The sequence below is a fragment of the Protopterus annectens genome, chromosome 14.part0, assembly GCF_019279795.1.
Source record: "Protopterus annectens isolate FY-2018-M chromosome 14.part0, PAN1.0, whole genome shotgun sequence".
Lineage (NCBI taxonomy): Eukaryota > Metazoa > Chordata > Ceratodontiformes > Protopteridae > Protopterus > Protopterus annectens.
Window position 1 is genome coordinate 662917326 of NC_056748.1, and position 19746 is coordinate 662937071.

The 19746-nt window shown below is 34.5% G+C and overlaps 1 protein-coding gene across 2 annotated transcripts in view; it reads left to right on the forward strand.

Annotated features, from left to right (window-relative positions):
- The window catches only part of ANKRD22 (ankyrin repeat domain 22), a 235079-nt gene extending 215576 nt beyond the window's left edge, over positions 1-19503 (forward strand). The window contains exons 5-6 of one of the 2 annotated variants that reach the window (XM_044056413.1): positions 11313-11411; positions 19178-19503. In XM_044056413.1, coding sequence (XP_043912348.1) covers positions 11313-11411; positions 19178-19255 — 177 coding nt within the window. In that variant the 3' untranslated portion in view covers positions 19256-19503. The remainder of the gene's footprint in view (positions 1-11312; positions 11412-19177) is intronic. The other variant, XM_044056414.1, reaches the window with a different exon arrangement.
- The last annotated feature ends 243 nt before the right edge of the window (positions 19504-19746 follow it).

A 19746-nucleotide genomic window follows, 5' to 3' on the forward strand; every position in this document is an offset into this window, starting at 1 on the left:
CAGAATAAGCAACTAAAATGTTACAGGAATACGCTTTTCTGTAAGCAATACAGTTATGTTCTGTCCTTTGTACTGGCCGTGGGTATGTGTCGGCCTGTACAGTCTGATGTCTGTACCAAACATGTCCCACTTTGGCCATTTGTAAGGGTGGCAACCCTACTGTGACAGTTGCGGTGAACACAGCATATTTTACAGGCCGACACATACCCACGGTCAGTTCGGCAGATAGAACTTACAATTCTTGCCTATATCTAAGCTTATTCTTGTAGCATTTCGGTATCTTATTCTGTTTGTTATGACATTTATGTGTTATACGACCAGTGACATATGTTTAATGCAACTATTGCATGACATCTATGGAGGAATTATGTCCTATATTCTCTGGACATTTGCCAGTTTTACATGTTTGTGTCAGGACACATCTGCCCACAGAGGGACTGTCGCTTGCAAAGTGGGACAGGTGGTAATCTTGGTCGACAGTACGGATCATACTGTCCCTTTCAGCCTACATGTGTCTGTGTTGTTATGGCTCATTTATATGCTCCTGTTTCGTTTACATGCGTATGCTATTTCCTATCACATTTGGTATGTGAAATACGGACATACCTTTTGTATGTGACTATTACATGGCTTGTGGGATATGATTCAGACATACGGTCACTACCTATATCTACATTTCTCCTCATGTATTTTGTTATGGACACATCTGCACAGCTATGTTCCCTCCCTCAAATTATGGGTCGGCTGGTGACCCTCTCCGTTGGACTGGACGTACCTACTGGCGGCACGCTAACATCTGTTACGTTTCACTTCCACATGGTATAGCTATCAACACTATGTTGGACTACAGGCACATGGTTTTCTTGTCATTTGTTCATGGGTAGGGACCCGTTATTCCCTACAGTGCATTTGTGTTTGAGTCTTCATTTTCTGTTCGCAGGGATTCTGCTTTGCATACGTTTCAGTCTCCAATGGACACGGATAGGTACGATTACTATTGCTGGTGGAATATAATATTCAGCAGTTTAGGTTGCTCCTCGAAAGCCGACATTGACATGCCTCCCTGTGCAACTTCGATACGCTCCTTGCACTCGTGCACGTTTCCTATGCACGTGGCTGTGGCGGCTGCATGCCTTCATTAATATGCATATGGCATGACTACTCCACATCTACGCCGCACGGCCGGCGCAAGCCTTACGCTGGACTTGCGCCGAGCTTCATGAATCCAGGGGATAGTCTTTGTGTTAGTTTCCTACCTTTATATAGGAGGGCATATGTCAGTTCTTTCAAGGCAGTTCATAATAAAAAAATAAATAAAAAGAATTCAGGTAATTCTAATAGGAAGCTTGGGCACAAAACACATTCATAAATTCCATTCTGCCCCAGCTAATTTCACTATATTTGCATCCCAATTTACATGGCAGTGCACTGCTTTTAGTAGTGCATGGTGTTTAGGGCTCACCCTACATGCTCTGTATGTTCTATCAAAAATATTGCCTTGCATGATGAAGTATTTATGATTTTTTACTTCTGCGACCCAATTCCAAACGACTTGCTCTCAGTGTAAGTAACCAGTTACACTGAGAGCAGGCTGACTCTAACCTCTGGTGTTAAGCCTTTTTTATGAATAGGCCTTACACAGAAGTAGGTTACTTATACTGAGAGCAAGTCATTTTGAATTAAGACAGACTTACACTCTTTTGGAATCTATTCCCTGATGTAATGACAACAAGTAAAGACACATTCTCAGTGTGGGCATATTGCAACCCTGAGCACAATGTGTATACTCAAATCCAATGAAAACCAAGTATAATATAACTTGATAGACTGATATATTTCTGGTGGCCATGTAGGCCTACTGGCAGAGACTATCTATTTAAGGTAATGCCTCTGAAATTACATGTGACAACCCACCACTGGAATAGTAATCAAGGAGCCTCAATCCCAACCACTGGCAACAATGGAGGATGTACACTGGGAGGATAACAGATACACACAGTATTTCCAGATACAGCTCTCAATATCAAGTGCAGTTTCCCTTAAGAGCACAGAGACCACAGTCAGTCCAGAGCTGGTTTCTCCCACTTTCTCCAGATCCCCATTAAGACTCCCCACTGACATAGCTATAAAGTTGAGATCTCAGCAGAGTGACCAAGCCAAGACCTAGCAGAACCCTCTCTGTCCAACTAGTGCTTTTTGTCCCTGCCCAAGTAGCTAACACACACTTTGAGATTTGATTTATATATATATACACACACACACACACACACACACACACACACCTGGGAGTGACTGGCACAGGTTTACTAGCTATGTCCCCTTCTGCTCAGAGTATAAGGTAGTTACCACTGCCACCAGTCAACTCCTTATCAGCTACTTTAAGCCCCTTAACAAAGGGTGTCCAATTTTACTGTGTAATAACCACATTAATACAAATGGTAGTTTGACCAAGAGCAAGGCTATTAGAAGTGGCCCACACAGTGTCACCAAATAAATATGTAAGTACTTTCAAAACTTAAATAGCTCTACACAGATCAGCCACAATGACAGGTTTAAAAATATTTAATAATAAATAATAAAGGAACAAGAAAATACTCAGTATTTATTCACAGTGACATCAGAGTTCAAAATCACAGGAAATGTTGAAAACAACATTGCAAGACAGTCTCCAATAAATAAAGAAATATATCTAAACTATCCATAACTGTATCTAAGAGAGAAATACTATTCCATAAAAACTTGCTTCATTAGTAAAGGCAGATGTTGGGGTGAATGGTTCTTGCCAGGTCCAAGACAGAATAAAAAAATGCTCTGTCTAAGAGACTTCTCAAATTAATATCTCAAATATTACTACTGGGATAGCTTGTAGAATGACATTATTTCTTGTCATGTGACTCTAGTCCCCAGGCGAAATCCCCACTGCTGGAAGCTGAGAGTATTTATCATCTACCTTTGAAAATACATAGACCTCAGATCTTTGGCAGATGCTGGAAGTCAGAAAACAACTGCATTCCTTCATGCTTTCAGAGGTAGTAAATAGTTTACTCCGAAGACAATACAGAAAGCTTATCAGCACAAACTTTGTGTCTCTAGCTCATTGAAAACTGAAAGATGCCATGTTTTATTGTGTAAACAAAAAGTAATTTAATTTCATCTATTTTTCTGACACTAACCTCCTGTATTCCAGTTTCCACTGTTAAAATATATGCATTTAAACAGTTACAATAGTGAATGTACATTTTTGTTCTATTCCAGTAGGGCACACTGTGGTTACATTTCAAGCACAAGCACTCTACAAACTATATTCTCAACACATACACCTGTACAGAACAGTCTGATATACACATGACATACAGTTGTAATACATTTGTAACACAAGCATCTTATATAAATCATTTTGATATTTACCAATGACATATAATTATTTACAAAATTCCAGATAGCTGTGCTGGCACACCTCCCTTTGTGACAACATGTTCTAGTAAATTACTCTTCCTGGGAAACTTTTTTGAAAAAAAAGTATGATATTCAGTGATATGCTGTAGTTATGTTGTGATTTTACATGCAGAGGCAACTGAATGAATTTTTGAGGACACAGTTTCCAGTAATGATATTCCCCTTTAGTTTCTTCATTATAATGGCATTTCAAATGCTGGAAAATATTGTTTTCATTGTCAAAGAAATAGTAGTTTTTATTCTAGTGTTACAGAAACAAAATGTGTCATTTTTATTTATCAGTATATTTGTCTCCTGTAAGAAAAAGTAAAATGTGTATGTTTGCTGTGAACTGAATCTAAACTTGTGAAGTTACAACAGTAAAGTAACAGCACAAAACCAACATATGAGATAAGTCTCTTCACTGTGTTACTAAAAGTACACCTAATAGCTTTGGCTCCTTTCACAATCATGCTGCCCCAATGGAAAGTCACCCATCTGGGGTGCACTGCCTTTGACTGTGAAAGTAATCATATAAATCTGACTACATTGCTCTCAGATACATTCCTTCCCACAAGCCATATCAACATAATAATCATTCAGCAGTGATCATGAAATTGTTCTTCATTTAACCTCTTATCTCTATAATCAAGGATAAATAATCCAAATTGGAGACATTTTTACATATTGGTGTAACTGGCATAGAAAGTTAACAGAATAACAGGATATGATTTAACCTGCACTTTCTGAAGTAAAATAAATGTGTATAAAAATATGAAGTAAAAAACTCAGGTGATACTAATACCAAGACTTTAATAATCTAAATAGTAAGAGCCTTTGTCTTCAAATTTAAACAAACGCTGTCACCTGTAACAGTAATGATTGTCATAATTTGTTTATTGTATTCAAGTATCTGTATTCAAAAAATTATTAATAGCCATTAAAGGATCAGAGCAGATGTTTGAGTCAAAATTAGGGACTGTTGGGATTTATGCTCCCTTTGCTTCACATACAGCCTGCCCCCTCCCCTTCCAAAATAGCCACATTCTGTAAATTTTTTTTTGTTTACATTTCCTACCATCTTCAGCCAAGATGGCCATCTACTGTGTACTTTTCATTTTAGTTTTCCTTAATTTTCAAGTTACACAATTTGTCCTTTCCATTTGCACATTAGGTGCAAGAATGGAAACATTATGGAGCTACACAAAGCATTTCCAATGAAATACTGAGCTTGGGCACCCTGAAAAACTGATTCATTATGACAAAACACCTTTCTGTTCCTGACAGAGCTTGTTGCTTCCTCAGAAATTCCAGCAGTGCACCCTTTGTTAATTTATTGTTTTACGGGAATTGGGGCCTTCAAGAAGGTTGAGGCCCTAAGCAATTACCATGTTTGTCTGCCTTCACTATTCCTGTATGACTATATCATACACAAGATTGATGCATATCAGGAAAATTAATCCCAAGACATCCAACCTGCTAATATGTATAAAAAGTAATGAAAGCCATAGAAGTAAAAACATACTGATACCACACACACACACACACACACACACACACACACACACACACACACACACACACACACACACACACACACACACACACACACACTGAAAGCAAGATCATCTCTTTGCAAAAGAGATAAAAAAAATGCAAGTTAAACAGTATATTTCATAGGGGCTATGGTTCCCTACACCAAAAGTCCCACACTTAGCTTATTTCTTTATAGTAACTACACAGTCAAGCAATTCTGAATGAATCAGCAACTCTATGAAATATTTATTTTTCAATAAAAGTGAAAATTCTACATTTTGTTTAGCACATGCTTCTGTATGCAGGAGTTTCAATCAACTTACATTGTTGCAAAACATTTCATAACAACATTTTCCCAAACAAGTGCACAATACATCTCAGACTGCAATCATAAAGAAACATTGTAATGAATACTGGCTTATAGATATTTACATACACATGTATGTGCGTATGTATACAGCAACTCCTGGATAAACAGTACAATGTGATGTTGCAACTGATGTTACTTGTTATAACTTATAGTGTGCCTTCATCCTTATAGATCTTGTTTGTAATATGCAAAGGCTCATCACAGATATATATGTAGCCTGGTCTTGATGTAATTTTTTGGAGAAAAGGCATAAATGCCATGTGAATGACACACACTATACATGACTATGGAATGAGCATGTTAATTAGCCTCCAGGTGTGAGGAACAGACTATGTAGCATATAGTTGTCCATTAAAAACTAAGTAGCTGCATGTGTGCACACTGAAGGTGTCACTCAGAACAATATAGTGTGTGCATAGCTCATGGCTATTGGCTTGCCTTTGCTTTTTCAATTTTTCAGAAGCCCTGTGTGACTGAACTGCCTGAAGGGTAAATATTGGTCTGTGTTTAGTGCAGTACTGGCAATGACCAGTAGATGGCAGCAAACAGTCTATTTGTATACTGTGGTCCTGATAGTCCATCTCTTACTAATTTATTTAGCCAAAAGGCTACTGAGTAAAAAGACATACAATGTCTCTCTGATGGAGAAAGAGTGCATAAAAGGGCAGGGGGATGCTGATGTCAGGCAGGACTACACTGAAGAGAACTAACCAGAAAAATGATTGTATCAATAAGGGTATCACTGCTCTTATGCCTCAGTTTGATGGCAGATTAAAAAAGGCAGTGTATGCCATTTTGAAATTAATAATCTATTGGCTATGTTAATTCAAACTCAGTATAGTAGCTACATATTTGGTAAAATGGGTGTTAAATTATTTCTAAAATACTTAATTTGAAATGTATTTTAAAGTAAAACAATTGCTAGTATAGTTATTTACACAATGTTACTTTATCTTAGAATGTACTTGTGTTTGTTTCATTTTTTTCGTGTGACTGTCTTGTTTAAATTATACTGTTTTTCAGTTGAAATAAGGTTTCTCTATTGCATCAACAAGATGTCTGTGATATGCATCTATAACAATATTGCATACTCACTATTTGTTAGTATGCGTGTCCTCTGGTTAACTATTATACTCTACCTGATTTTGTATGTGGTTATTCATCATCCCTTTTATAAATCTATTACATTTAACTATGTTTCTGAACTCGATTTTTCAATTTCACCTAGTACGTTCCTAGTCAGTTCCATTTTAGTCTTAATTCTATAAATTTAATCTTAGTTTAATATTGTATTTCATGGGGTTAAATATTTAAAGTTAAGGATGTAACTGTTTCTGTTAGGTTAAAACTCACTTTAATTAGAATACAATCTAATTGGTGCTATTTTAATTGTTAGGAGCCAGATGATAAGTGCTGTATAATTGAAGGATGGCTAATGTTAGAACTCTTATCTTTTTGTACATGAGTTTTTTTAACAGTTGTAGAGATTTTATCGTGTTGTGGTTTAAGGTTCATTACCTGTTTATTGTTCCTGGGATGCTTATATATCCTTATCCCTTTACCTCAATCTCTTTCAGAAAAGGTGGCTAGGCACTAAGGTTGTTCTGAAAGGGTTTAGTGCTACAACTCTAACAGCTAAACTTGCAAAATGTGCATTCTTTAACTACAATGGTATGAAGGAGGAATTTATTAATACAAGTTCTAGATAGCATGGATTAGGTAAAATATGTGGAAAACTGATTCTTGAAACATGAGAGGCCTACAAGACAAAGAAAAGAAGAAATTTCTTATGCATTCAGCTTTTAAATCTGAAGCCAATATACCTTTTCTCCAGGAAACACATATGTTGAAAGAAGATTTGAACAGGGAAAAGAGAAAAAATGGATAAAGGTTATTGTTGCATCTGAGTGTAATACTAATTCCAAAGGAGTAGCAATTCTATTCAAAAAAAATATTTCAGGACTCTATTACTAATCAGGAATCAAATAAAAATGGTAGATGGTGTTATTTTATATCCCAAAATTCTCATCTCCCAAAACTGTTTTTGGCCAATGTACAGGACATGACTTCATTTTTTAAATTTATAATATACTGAGTAAATTCTCTGACTATTGTTTTATATTGGGGGCAATTGGAATGTGGTAATTGACTCACTTGTAAATAGATCTAGCAAATCTACTTCATATAACTTTCAAGCATCACTAGCCTTAGTGGAATTAATATCTGATTTCAATCTCTTGGACCTTTCTTTCTTTCAGAGATAATCTCCTACAAAACAATATTTTCACATATTTTTCAAAATGTTATAAATCCTGGTCAATAATTTACTTCTTTTTAATCTCAGAAGTCTTTTTGAGGGGGGAGAAGTTAAATATTTTGCAGAACCTAAATTCTTTTCCGACCATTCAAAAATTAGAATTAGATTGAAATGGCCTGATGATATAAAACCAAAAACATTGGCCTCAAAATGGTCTCTAAACAATAACTTGCTCCTTAAGATAGATGTAGTCCATGAGATAACTGTTATTCTAGAACATCTTGAGAATAACTTACTTACTAATATTCCTTATGGTGTCCAATGGGCTGCCTGTAAAGCTAGAATAAGGGGGAACCTAATTCAAAAAGTCCCTTACTATAAAAATATTACTAAAGAAAAAAAGGATAAAATAGTAGATCAAATAAAAAAAGACAGAAAAAATTTTCAAAAAGACAAAGATCCAAATTCAGAATTCTGAATTAATAACTTACACAAATAATTATTTCTTTTGCATCAGCAACACTATATGTTTCAGGAAATGAAATCCTTAGCCAAATATTCTGAATGGGCACAAACCCCCTCTAAAGCAAGAATAATAAATACTAAGCAAGTACTTCCTAGGATAACTTTATTACAATATGAAAGCAAAAGATTCAAGACAGATTTGCAAATATTGAAACTCTTTCAGAAAATTTACACTGAGATATATAGCCCTCCCAACAGTCAAATTTCAGAGTTAGAGTGTGTGAAGAGTTCCTAAATCATCTTACTTTTCCAAAAATAATACAATAAAAAAAGCACGTTAGAGCTCCATTCACACAAGAAATAATACAAGTAATGAAGAAATAGAAACTAGGAAAAGGTCCTGGCCCGGATGGCTATACAGCAGGTTTTTATAGAACTTTTAACCATAAATTACCAAGCATTACAGACCTGTATTTGAATAATTCCAAAACAATTTTTATTCCAAAAACAAGGATAAATCCAATCCTCTTTACTACAGGCCAGTCTGTCTGATTAATGTGGATTTGAACATTATGTCCTTACTACTAGTAAAGAGATTTAAGAACGTTTTATGAATAATAGACAGACTTGGAATAATACTGTAACATTAGATTCCATGATCCAGCTTCTTAAACATGACAGGAATCCATGGTATGCCCTAGTATTGGAGGCATGTAAAGCATTTGATAAAGTTAATTTTAAGATTTTTATTTTTAACTTTATCTTAGTATAATATTCCAAAAGAGTTTATTGATAATGATTAAAATAGTTTAAAAAAATATTTTACATTTTCTATGTAAATAAAACATTCTCAAAACCTATCACGATTTAAAATGAGACCAGACAGGGTTGCCCCTATCTCCTTATCTTTCTAACTTGTATATATAACCCCTATTGTTTTATTTATTCCAGAAAACTTTTCATCAGATCCCAACAATTTTGAAAAATAAGGTAACTGTATCTGCCTTTGCTGATGACTTGAATATCTATTTTGAACTCCTGAATACAGATTTACATAAAATTCTCTTATCAAGTAAGACATTTTTTAAATTTCAAATTACAAAGTTAACCCGTCTAAATTCCTTATCTTTCCAATAAATCCATTAAATCATAAGGAAACTTACTTCCCTGGCTCTGCCTTTTAGAGCAGAATACTCATTTAATTACCTAGGATTAACCTTTGTACAAAATTCCCAATCAGTGATGCAAAATAACCTAATAAAGACGTGGTCAAATATTCTTCAGGATCCTTAGAAACGGAGACAAATGAAACTTTCAGTCCTGCCTAAAGTAGCAATAATTAAAATGAATATTCTACCTAAGCTACTTTATCAATTTAATCCAGCCAATATGACTATTCCCAATAATTTTTTTCACAGAGTTAATATCGAATTGTCCAAATTTATATGGCATCCAAAGTTGACTAGAAACAGTTATACCAAACTTATTTATCTCAAAGAGAAAGGGGTCAGAGTTTACTGGATTTCTGATTATATTACAATATAATTTGCACAAGTAGAATTATACAAATTTTGGAACGTAAACCGAAAACTCAAGAATGGTTCCCCACTCTGGACTAAAATCTGGTTTGAACATGTTAAATCAACACATATCAATCCAAAAGCCCTTCCTTTTATCAGTTTACATTTTTTTAAGAAACTTAAACTTCACAGTCTTTTAAAACACTAAATTAGGATATTTCAAAACTTGATATAATCCTTAAATTTAACTAAAACTCTTGCTCTCTTACAACCATTACATTTAAACCCAAATATTAAAATAAAGAATAATATGATAACTCTAGATAAATATCCACTTATTAAAGATTGTAGTGTGTGGGATATCTACAAGTACAGAGAGAAACCTCTGCTAGAACTCAGACTTGCTTTAAAGTTGCATAAAGGATATACTTTAATACTAAGACAAATTAGAGACCTTCTACCTGCATTCATAATAGCCCCGGTTATTAATGATTCGGATCTCAGTATTGGCAAAATAATACTTAAAACCCTAGCCTCTAAAAAAAGAATGCTCTCCTAACATTTATAAACTAATCACCTCCTTTAAACACCAATCATCTTTGCTACATTCTAATTACTGGAAAGAAAAGAACAAGAATTTCACTGATGAGCTGATATCTCAAGCTATTGAGGCTATTCTTAAATTGACCCCTTTCAAAAATCTCTTTTATACATAACTAATGATTAATAACAATGCATACTTTACTCCAGCTATATTAAACCATTTTAATTCCAATATATCTTTGTCCTTTCCATGTTTCTCATTTCTGAAGGATGATTTTATGCACATTTTATGGAATTGCAATTTTTCACACAATCTTTGGTGCTCTTATGGTAAGGTTAGGAAAAATGGGATATGAAAAATCAACATTGTCTTGGGAGTTTTTCTATTCTCCATATCACTGAGCAAAAACTACCTAGGCTAAAATTATATATTCTTATTACTCTTTTTGCCTTAGTTAAACTTTATATTACCCAAAATTGGTTAGACCATTCTAAACTTTCTTGAAAAGGCTTTCAAAATATGGCGATCAAATATGCTTTCTTTCATAGACTTATTACAAATAATACTAATAAGTGCTCTTACTAGCAGGAATATTGGAACCTTCTTGAACACACAGTAAAATAATAGACTATGTTGGTAAAGAAGATGTGTATCTAAGTACTTTAAATCTGCTATATTATTATTTTAAAAAATGTTTATGTCAAACTTTATAGTATTTCTTCTTGTGACTTCATAACATAGATTTCCTTACACCTGATGTTTATGTAGCACTTGCTATACATATTATACATAGTTTTGGTTAGAGTGATTGATCTATTTACTTAGTTTCAGGTTATTGTATGTTCTTATACGATAGTTCAGTTTTAAAATGTCTATAAATATTGGAATCTACATGACTAATTACAGATGTATATGGTGTGAAAATTGAATAAAACCTTAAAAAAACAGTGTATACCACAATAATTTGACACAATTATGCATTTAGGGCACTTAGGATATCTAGAAGAAAATCTAAAATACTGTTCCTAACCTTCTCATTCATTACTTTCAGAGTAAGATATAATTAGCAAAATATTTTGGGTATATAAAGTTATACTGCTTATTTCTGAAATAAAGACTGAAAAATGTGTGTACTGTGCGCCAACATTTCTTAGAAATGTTTCATCTTTTGGCTTTTTGTTTCAGAAGGGAAATACAGCACTCCATTATGCCTGTGAAATGAAAAATCAAAGGGTTATACCTGTCCTTCTGGAAGCTAGTGCAGATCCTGGCATAAAAAATAAGGTATTAATTATACATTTGATTGAGTGAAAGACAGAGACATGTGGACTGTCTACAAGTACATGCACATGTGTGTGTGAGAGAGAGATCATATAATTAGGTTGTACGTGTACACACACATATGAAACTAATAAAAAAACAACTATAAGATTTATAAAAAATAGAAAATATACAACTATAACATTTTTGTAGATACTGTTAAGTTGCCAGTTTTTCTGAGTAAAATTTTATGTAACCTAGAGCAGCTACTATTTTCTCTTGCAAAATTTGCCACGCCCAAACCACTGATTTGACCGGAAGCCTAGGAAAAGTTATGATAATTTCATTCACTTATCAAGCCAACAACATGAAGTTATAAAGAAACACTGTTCTGCCCTTAGTCTAGTGATCCTAATTATTCTCCAGCACAGCCCTCGAGTTGCCTACTTGTAGCCAGAACATCAGTATTTCTGATGACCCTTCCTTGACAGTCTGGTCTTCTTTACTCTATTCCAGAGTTTCTTTCTTCCCACTAAATCACTAACCCAACTCCCTCAGTCCCTAACACAAACCATTATATTAAAAGTCCAATGCCTCAGAGTCAATTTGTCCTACCCAATTTTATTTATTTTTTTAAGAATTTTATTTTTATTTATTACCATCCCATCAGCTTGACAAGCTTGATCTGCAAAGCTATGGAGAGGATCATAATGGAACTCATAAATAAAGACATAGGAGACTTGCAGACTTTGGATCTGACCCAGTTTGGCTTTGTCAAGGGCAAATGATGCCTTTTAAACCTGGTGGACTTTATCGAAACAGTCACCAAGGCCATTGATGAGGGAAAGGCAGTCCACACAGCCTACCTCAACCTGGCAAAGGCTTTCGACACAATACCCCACTCAGGTATTATTGAAAAACTCATCAGCTTAAGTGTAAACCCATACGTCACAAGATGGGTTGCAAATTGGCTAAGTGACAGAACCCACAGGGTCAGAGTTGCTGGTGCCATGTCAGACTCAAAGCCTGTCACAAGTGGTGTCCCACAGGGCTCAGTCCTGGGCCCTACAAGCAAACACAGGAGGATTATGGCTGACAAAATTTGCAGATGACTGCAAACTGGGCGCCATAGTTGAGAACACATCTGACACAGATATCCTTCAGAAGGGTCTTATAGAAACGGAAAACTGGTGCCAGAACCATGGCCTAAAATTAAACGCCAAAAAATGCATAGTCATACCCTTCAGGAAAAACAAGGTTACCCCTAGCTATCATATAGGCGGCAACCCACTAAGCACAGAAGAGGTTATCAGGGATCTGGGTACCCAGGTTGACAGTAACCTTTCATTTGATACTCACGTTGCCAAAGTAGTTAGGAAGACCTTCTACATTGCCCACCTGATCATGAAGGGATTCACATCTAGATCAAGGGAAGTCATTGTCCCCCTGTACTTATCACTCATCAGGCCAATGATTGAGTACAATGCCCCATTCGGAATGTATCTGACACGACACCTGCAGCAACTGGAAAGGCCCCAAAAGTTCCTCACCAAAAGGATAAAGGGTCTCAAAAATATGTCCTATGCTGCCCAACTGAAGGAACTTCAGCTCTACTCAGTCGCTTACCGTCTGCTCAGAGGTGACCTATGCCTGACATACAAGGCCATGTCCAACCCAGAATTGATGAACATGCTTCACCTCAAAAAATCTAGATCCCTCAGAACTACAAGGGCGGGAGACTTAAACCTTGACATGGTTATTAATAGGACATGCTGGAGGGACAGATTCATCACCCAGAGACTCCCTATGCTGTGGAACAAAATCCCGGTACATGTGAGGCAGGGCACCTCGCTGGCTTTGTTCAAGAGAAATCTTGACCAATGATTGGGAGATCGCAGATATACCCCAGGGATTATCTCAGTGTCACTGCTTGACAGAGGCACAGCAAAATAATGGGCATAGTATCCTCCAAACTAAAGGGGTGGCGAAAGCCACAAAACTCTGGCTAGGCTTATAAATGCCCTTGGGCAGATAGCCTAGTATGAACCTATTAGATTCCATGATCCAGCTTCTTAAACATGATAGGAATCCATGGTATGCCCTAGTATTGGACGCATGTAAAGCATTTGATAAAGTTAATTTTAAGATTTTTATTTTTAACTTTATCTTAGTATAATATTCCAAAAAAGTTTATTGATAATGATAAAAATACTTTATAAAAATTATTTTACATTTTCTATGTAAATAAAACATTCTCAAAGCCTATCACGATTTAAAATGAGACCCGACAGGGTTGCCCCTATCTCCTTATCTTTCTAACTTGTATATATAACCCCTATTGTTTTATTTATTCCAGAAAACTTTTCATCAGATCCAACAATTTTGAAAAATAAGGTAACTGTATCTGCCTTTGCTGATGACTTGAATATCTATTTTGAACTCCCGAATACAGATTTACATAAAATTCTCTTATCAAGTAAGACATTTTTTAAATTTCAAATTACAAAGTTAACCCGTCTAAATTCCTTATCTTTCCAATAAATCCATTAAATCATAAGGAAACTTACTTCCCTGGCTCTGCCTTTTAGAGCAGAATACTCATTTAATTACCTAGGATTAACCTTTGTACAAAATTCCCAATCAGTGATGCAAAATAACCTAATAAATACGTGGTCAAATATTCTTCAGGATCCTTAGAAACGGAGACAAATGAAACTTTCAGTCCTGCCTAAAGTAGCAATAATTAAAATGAATATTCTACCTAAGCTACTTTATCAATTTAATCCAGCCAATATGACTATTCCCAATAATTTTTTTCACAGAGTTAATATCGAATTGTCCAAATTTATATGGCATCCAAAGTTGACTAGAAACAGTTATACCAAACTTATTTATCCCAAAGAGAAAGGGGTCCTAGTTTACTGGATTTCTGATTATATTACAATATAATTTGCTCAAGTAGAATTATACAAATTTTGGAACGTAAAATGAAAACTCAAGAATGGTTCCCCACTCTGGACTAAAATCTGGTTTGAACATGTCAAATTAACACATATCAATCCAAAAGCCCTTCCTTTTATCAGTTTACATTTTTTTAAGAAACTTAAACTTCACAGTCTTTTAAAACACTAAATTAGGATATTTCAAAACTTGATATAATCCTTAAATTTAACTAAAACTCTTGCTCTCTTACAACCATTACATTTAAACCCAAATATTAAAATAAATAATAATATGATAACTCTAGATAAATATCCACTTATTAAAGATTGTAGTGTGTGGGATATCTACAAGTACAGAGAGAAACCTCTGCTAGAACTCAGACTTGCTTTAAAGTTACATAAAGGATATACTTTAATACTAAGACAAATTAGAGACCTTCTACCTGCATTCATAATAGCCCCGGTTATTAATGATTCAGATCTCAGTATTAGCAAAATAATACTTAAAAACCTAGCCTCTAAAAAAAGAATGCTCTCCTAACATTTATAAACTAATCACCTCCTTTAAACACCAATCATCTTTGCTACATTCTAATTACTGGAAAGAAAAGAACAAGAATTTCACTGATGAGCTGATATCTCAAGCTATTGAGGCTATTCTTAATTGACCTCTTTCAAAAATCTCTTTTATACATAACTAATGATTAATAACAATGCATACCTTACTCCAGCTATATTAAACAATTTTAATTCCAATATATCTTTGTCCTTTCCATGTTGCTCATTTCTGAAGGATGATTTGATGCACATTTTATGGAATTGCAATTTTTCACACAATCTTTGGTGCTCTTATGGTAAGGTTAGGAAAAATGGGATATGAAAAATCAACATTGTCTTGGGAGTTTTTCTATTCTCCATATCACTGAGCAAAAACTACCTAGGCTAAAATTATATATTCTTATTACCTCTTTTTGCCTTAGTTAAACTTTATATTACCCAAAATTGGTTAGACCATTCTAAACTTTCTTGAAAAGGCTTTCAAAATATGGCGATCAAATATGCTTTCTTTCATAGACTTATTACAAATAATACTAATAAGTGCTCTTACTAGCAGGAATATTGGAACCTTCTTGAACACATAGTAAAAGAATAGACTATGTTGGTAAAGAAGACGTGTATCTAAGTACTTTAAATCTGCTATATTATTATTTTAAAAAATGTTTATGTCAAACTTTATAGTATTTCTTCTTGTGACTTCATAACATAGATTTCCTTACACCTGATGTTTATGTAGCACTTGCTATACATATTATACATAGTTTTGGTTAGAGTGATTGATCTATTTACTTAGTTTCAGGTTTGCTGTATGTTCTTATACGATAGTTCAGTTTTAAATTGTCTCTATAAATATTGGAATCTACATGACTAATTACAGATGTATATGGTGTGAAAATTTAATAAAACCTTAAAAAAACAGTGTATACCACAATAATTAGACACAATTATGCAGTTAGGGCACTTAGGATATCTAGAAGAAAATCTAAAATACTGTTCCTAACCTCCTCATTCATTACTTTCAGAACAAGATATAATTAGCAAAATATTTTGGGTATATAAAGTTATATTGCTTATTTCTGAAATAAAGACTGAAAAATGTGTGTACAGTGCACCAACATTTCTTAGAAATGTTTCATCTTTTGGCTTTTTGTTTCAGAAGGGAAATACAGCACTCCATTATGCCTGTGAAATGAAAAATCAAAGGGTTATACCTGTCCTTCTGGAAGCTAGTGCAGATCCTGGCATAAAAAATAAGGTATTAATTATACATTTGATTGAGTGAAAGACAGAGACATGTGGACTGCCTACAAGTACATGCACATGTGTGTGTGTGAGAGAGAGATCATATAATTAGGTTGTACGTGTACACACACATATGAAACTAATAGAAAAAACAACTATAAGATTTATAAAAAATAGAAAATATACAACTATAACATTTTTGTAGATACTGTTAAGTTGCCAGTTTTTCTGAGTAAAATTTTATGTAGCCTAGAGCAGCTACTATTTTCTCTTGCAAAATTTGCCACGCCCAAACCACTGATTTGACCGGAAGCCTAAGAAAAGTTATGATAATTTCATTCACTTATCAAGCCAACAACATGAAGTTATAAAGAAACACTGTTCTGCCCTTAGTCTAGTGATCCTAATTTTTCTCCAGCACAGCCCTCGAGTTGCCTACTTGTAGCCAGAACATCAGTATTTCTGATGATCCTTCCTTGATAGTCTGGTCTTCTTTACTCTATTCCAGAGTTTCTTTCTTCCCTCTAAATCACTAACCCAACTCCCACAGTCCCTAACACAAACCATTATATTAAAAGTCCAATGCCTCAGAGTCAATTTGTCCTACCCAATTTTATTTATTTTTTTAAGAATTTTATTTTTATTTATTGTTTTTTGTTGTTGTTATTGTTTTATTTATCTGCTAATAAGGTAGAATAACTAGACACAATTTAAATTTTTTCAGGGACAACAAAGGAGCACTGCTTTGTCCCTGAAAAAGTAACACAAATAAGCTAGGAGCACAGTCCAGTTGAATAAGTTACTCAGAATCACATAATAGGCAAAGTGAAGCTGAGGAAATCAACCCCTTCAGAAGAAGCAGCAGCTGGTGGTGGTGTTCTTCACTGGTGGTACAGTTGACTGAATTATATAATAAAAAACAATACTTCACTGCACTAGGAACCTGAATAAACAAGTGGAGAAATAAGAGTTAGAGTAGTTTCCTTTAACATCCGCTTTCAAAAAAACTTCATTACAGCACCACATCCGAAAGTGGCTATTAAAGGAAACTACGCAAATGCTTATTTCTCCACTTATTTATTCACATTCCCAGTGCCTTGAAGTGTTGTTTTTTATTAGTTTTTGTTGGTTTTACACTTTGGCCTCAGTTTTGGTTGATTGACTGAATTATATAATTGTCAAAGTTTATTATATTAATTGTTACAAAACTCATGGTCATCTCCCTTTTATGAACATTTATGCAACTCTGGAGTTAGTATATTTAATTTTTGGTGGGGTGGGGGTGGGCCCTCTACATTGCAGGTGTGGAAGCAAAGCTCCCCCAAATAAAAGCTTTTTTTTTTTCATTATGTAATTGCAAATGTAACCTATTGGTTTACATTTGCAATTACTTTTTTGCTCATTTTAGTTGTGGTTAATAGTAATAGCCAGTGATGTTGTTCACTCATCAGTGATTATATAATAATGCATAGATATTAAAGCTGAAGTTGCAGTTTCTTTGATATGGCTCCTATCCTGAGATACATAGTTAGCAGTGGCATACCTCTCAGCAATCAAAAATTTGACAATGTCCAGATTTTTTTTCCTGATATTTTCAGTCTGTTCCTCATAAAATCCGTGGTTTTCTGTCAACTCATTGAGGACTGAGGGCACTAAATAATGACAGACATTTGAGTTTCAGATACCCTATCCTTCAGAAAATGCATGTTATTCTAAAATTTTTCTAATTTTTTTAACTGCGATACTTAAAAATCTCTCCCAAATTTTGGTCCTTTGTCCCACCATTTTTGGCTTGATCTAGACTTCTTGAGCAAATAATTTGAGCGGTATGAATAGTGAATGGTGTGAGGACACAGTCCCCTGGGTGCATTGGACTAGTCCCCCTGCAAAAATGTTTGAATAATGTAATAGATATTGTAATTTGCTGTTCTGCTGTAGAAACACCCCCATTTTTTTTGCTTACTCCTTATATACTGATGAAGGCTATGTGATTTACTATGCCAAAACCTGTTTCTTTCTCCTATATTTCATATGTGCTTTTAGTACATAACATTAAATATTGGTTAATTGCCACAGTTTGCTGGTTTCATCATTTTGTTTTGGATTATGTTTTGCTTTGAAACCTTGGAGCTGCCGTACATGCAGAGATTTTGTTCTTACTACGATTCACTCCTTTGCTGTCATAAGTGTTATTGGAAGCCAGACTCCTTTGCATCATGTTTGAAACTGAGCATCACAAATCTGACTCTGCAGACTTCAGGCTGTGGAAAAACTTGTCAGCTCCCTCCAGCTATAACCAGTGTGTGCCATTAAGCTTTGCAACTCCACCACTACCACATATCTGCATATAGCATAACTCTACAACCACTTGTACCCCACAAAAGATATGTGGCTTGAATCTTCTCAATGCTAATTAGGCACATAAGTTAATAAGTGGGGAACCAGGACTCCTCCATGCTATAAAACTTGTTTTTTTGCATCCTAGTGTATGTTATTTTTTTACATTCAACATCTATCCTTTTTCTTCATATATACACATCAGAAAGCATTAAAGACATCTTACAGCAGCCTAGCTGGTAAATGAGTACATTTTAATTTGGCTGAAATGCACCAAAAGTAAAATAATCATGTTTGCATTTAGTGTAGTAAAGGTAACTGGAAGTTTATGTATCAATAAATTGAAAGTTTTCTTACAGAACAACCTAGATCAAAACTTAGACTATAACTAAATTGCCTGAAGCTGTATTTGTGTGTTGTGAGTGAATAAGTGTGTGTGTGTGTGTGTGTGTGTGTGTGTGTGTGTGTATATATATATATATATATATATATATATATATATAGAGAGAGAGAGAGAGAGATAAACTAGTATTCTTTAAAGTATTAGTTTCTGTGCCTTACAACCACTTAGTACCAGGATGGGATATGGCTTTCATATGACCCTGAACTGAATCAAGTGGGTAGGCATCATTGAAGAACGAATACATGACTATATTGCCAAAGTATTGTGAAAGGAGAAACAAACTAATGCCTTGTTTTTGCTTTTTGCAGAACCATGAAAGTGCACTAGATATTGCCCAGCGATTAAACTTCTCAAAGATTATACAAATGATACAGAAGTCAACGTAAGAAAGTGATGTGACTTTTCATTTTTTTTTATTATGGAGCTAAGTGTACTGACAGAGTGCACTTCCATATCAATTTGGACATGTATTGCACACACACACACACATATATATATATATATATATATATATATATATATATATATATATATATATATGAATTATAATAAAATCACAAACAGATCTCACTTGAAACCAATATACTACAAAATGCAGCTAAACTGTTATTTCAAATAAACATTTTGTAAATTATTCTAGTTTTCCTGTGCAAACTAATTGCTATAGCAATGTTTTTGTAGTTGAACTGTACTAGTTATTAGAGTACTGTCTGGTAATGGCCAAGTTCGGGAATTTAGGAGTCATTGAATTATCTATTTTCAGGCTATAAAATATTTCTCAAGCATTCAGTGAACAGTATAAGGTAAGCATTTGTGGATTTATCTTATCTTAAGGAGCCCCACCATACAGTCATCCATAACAGCATGGCATAAAATA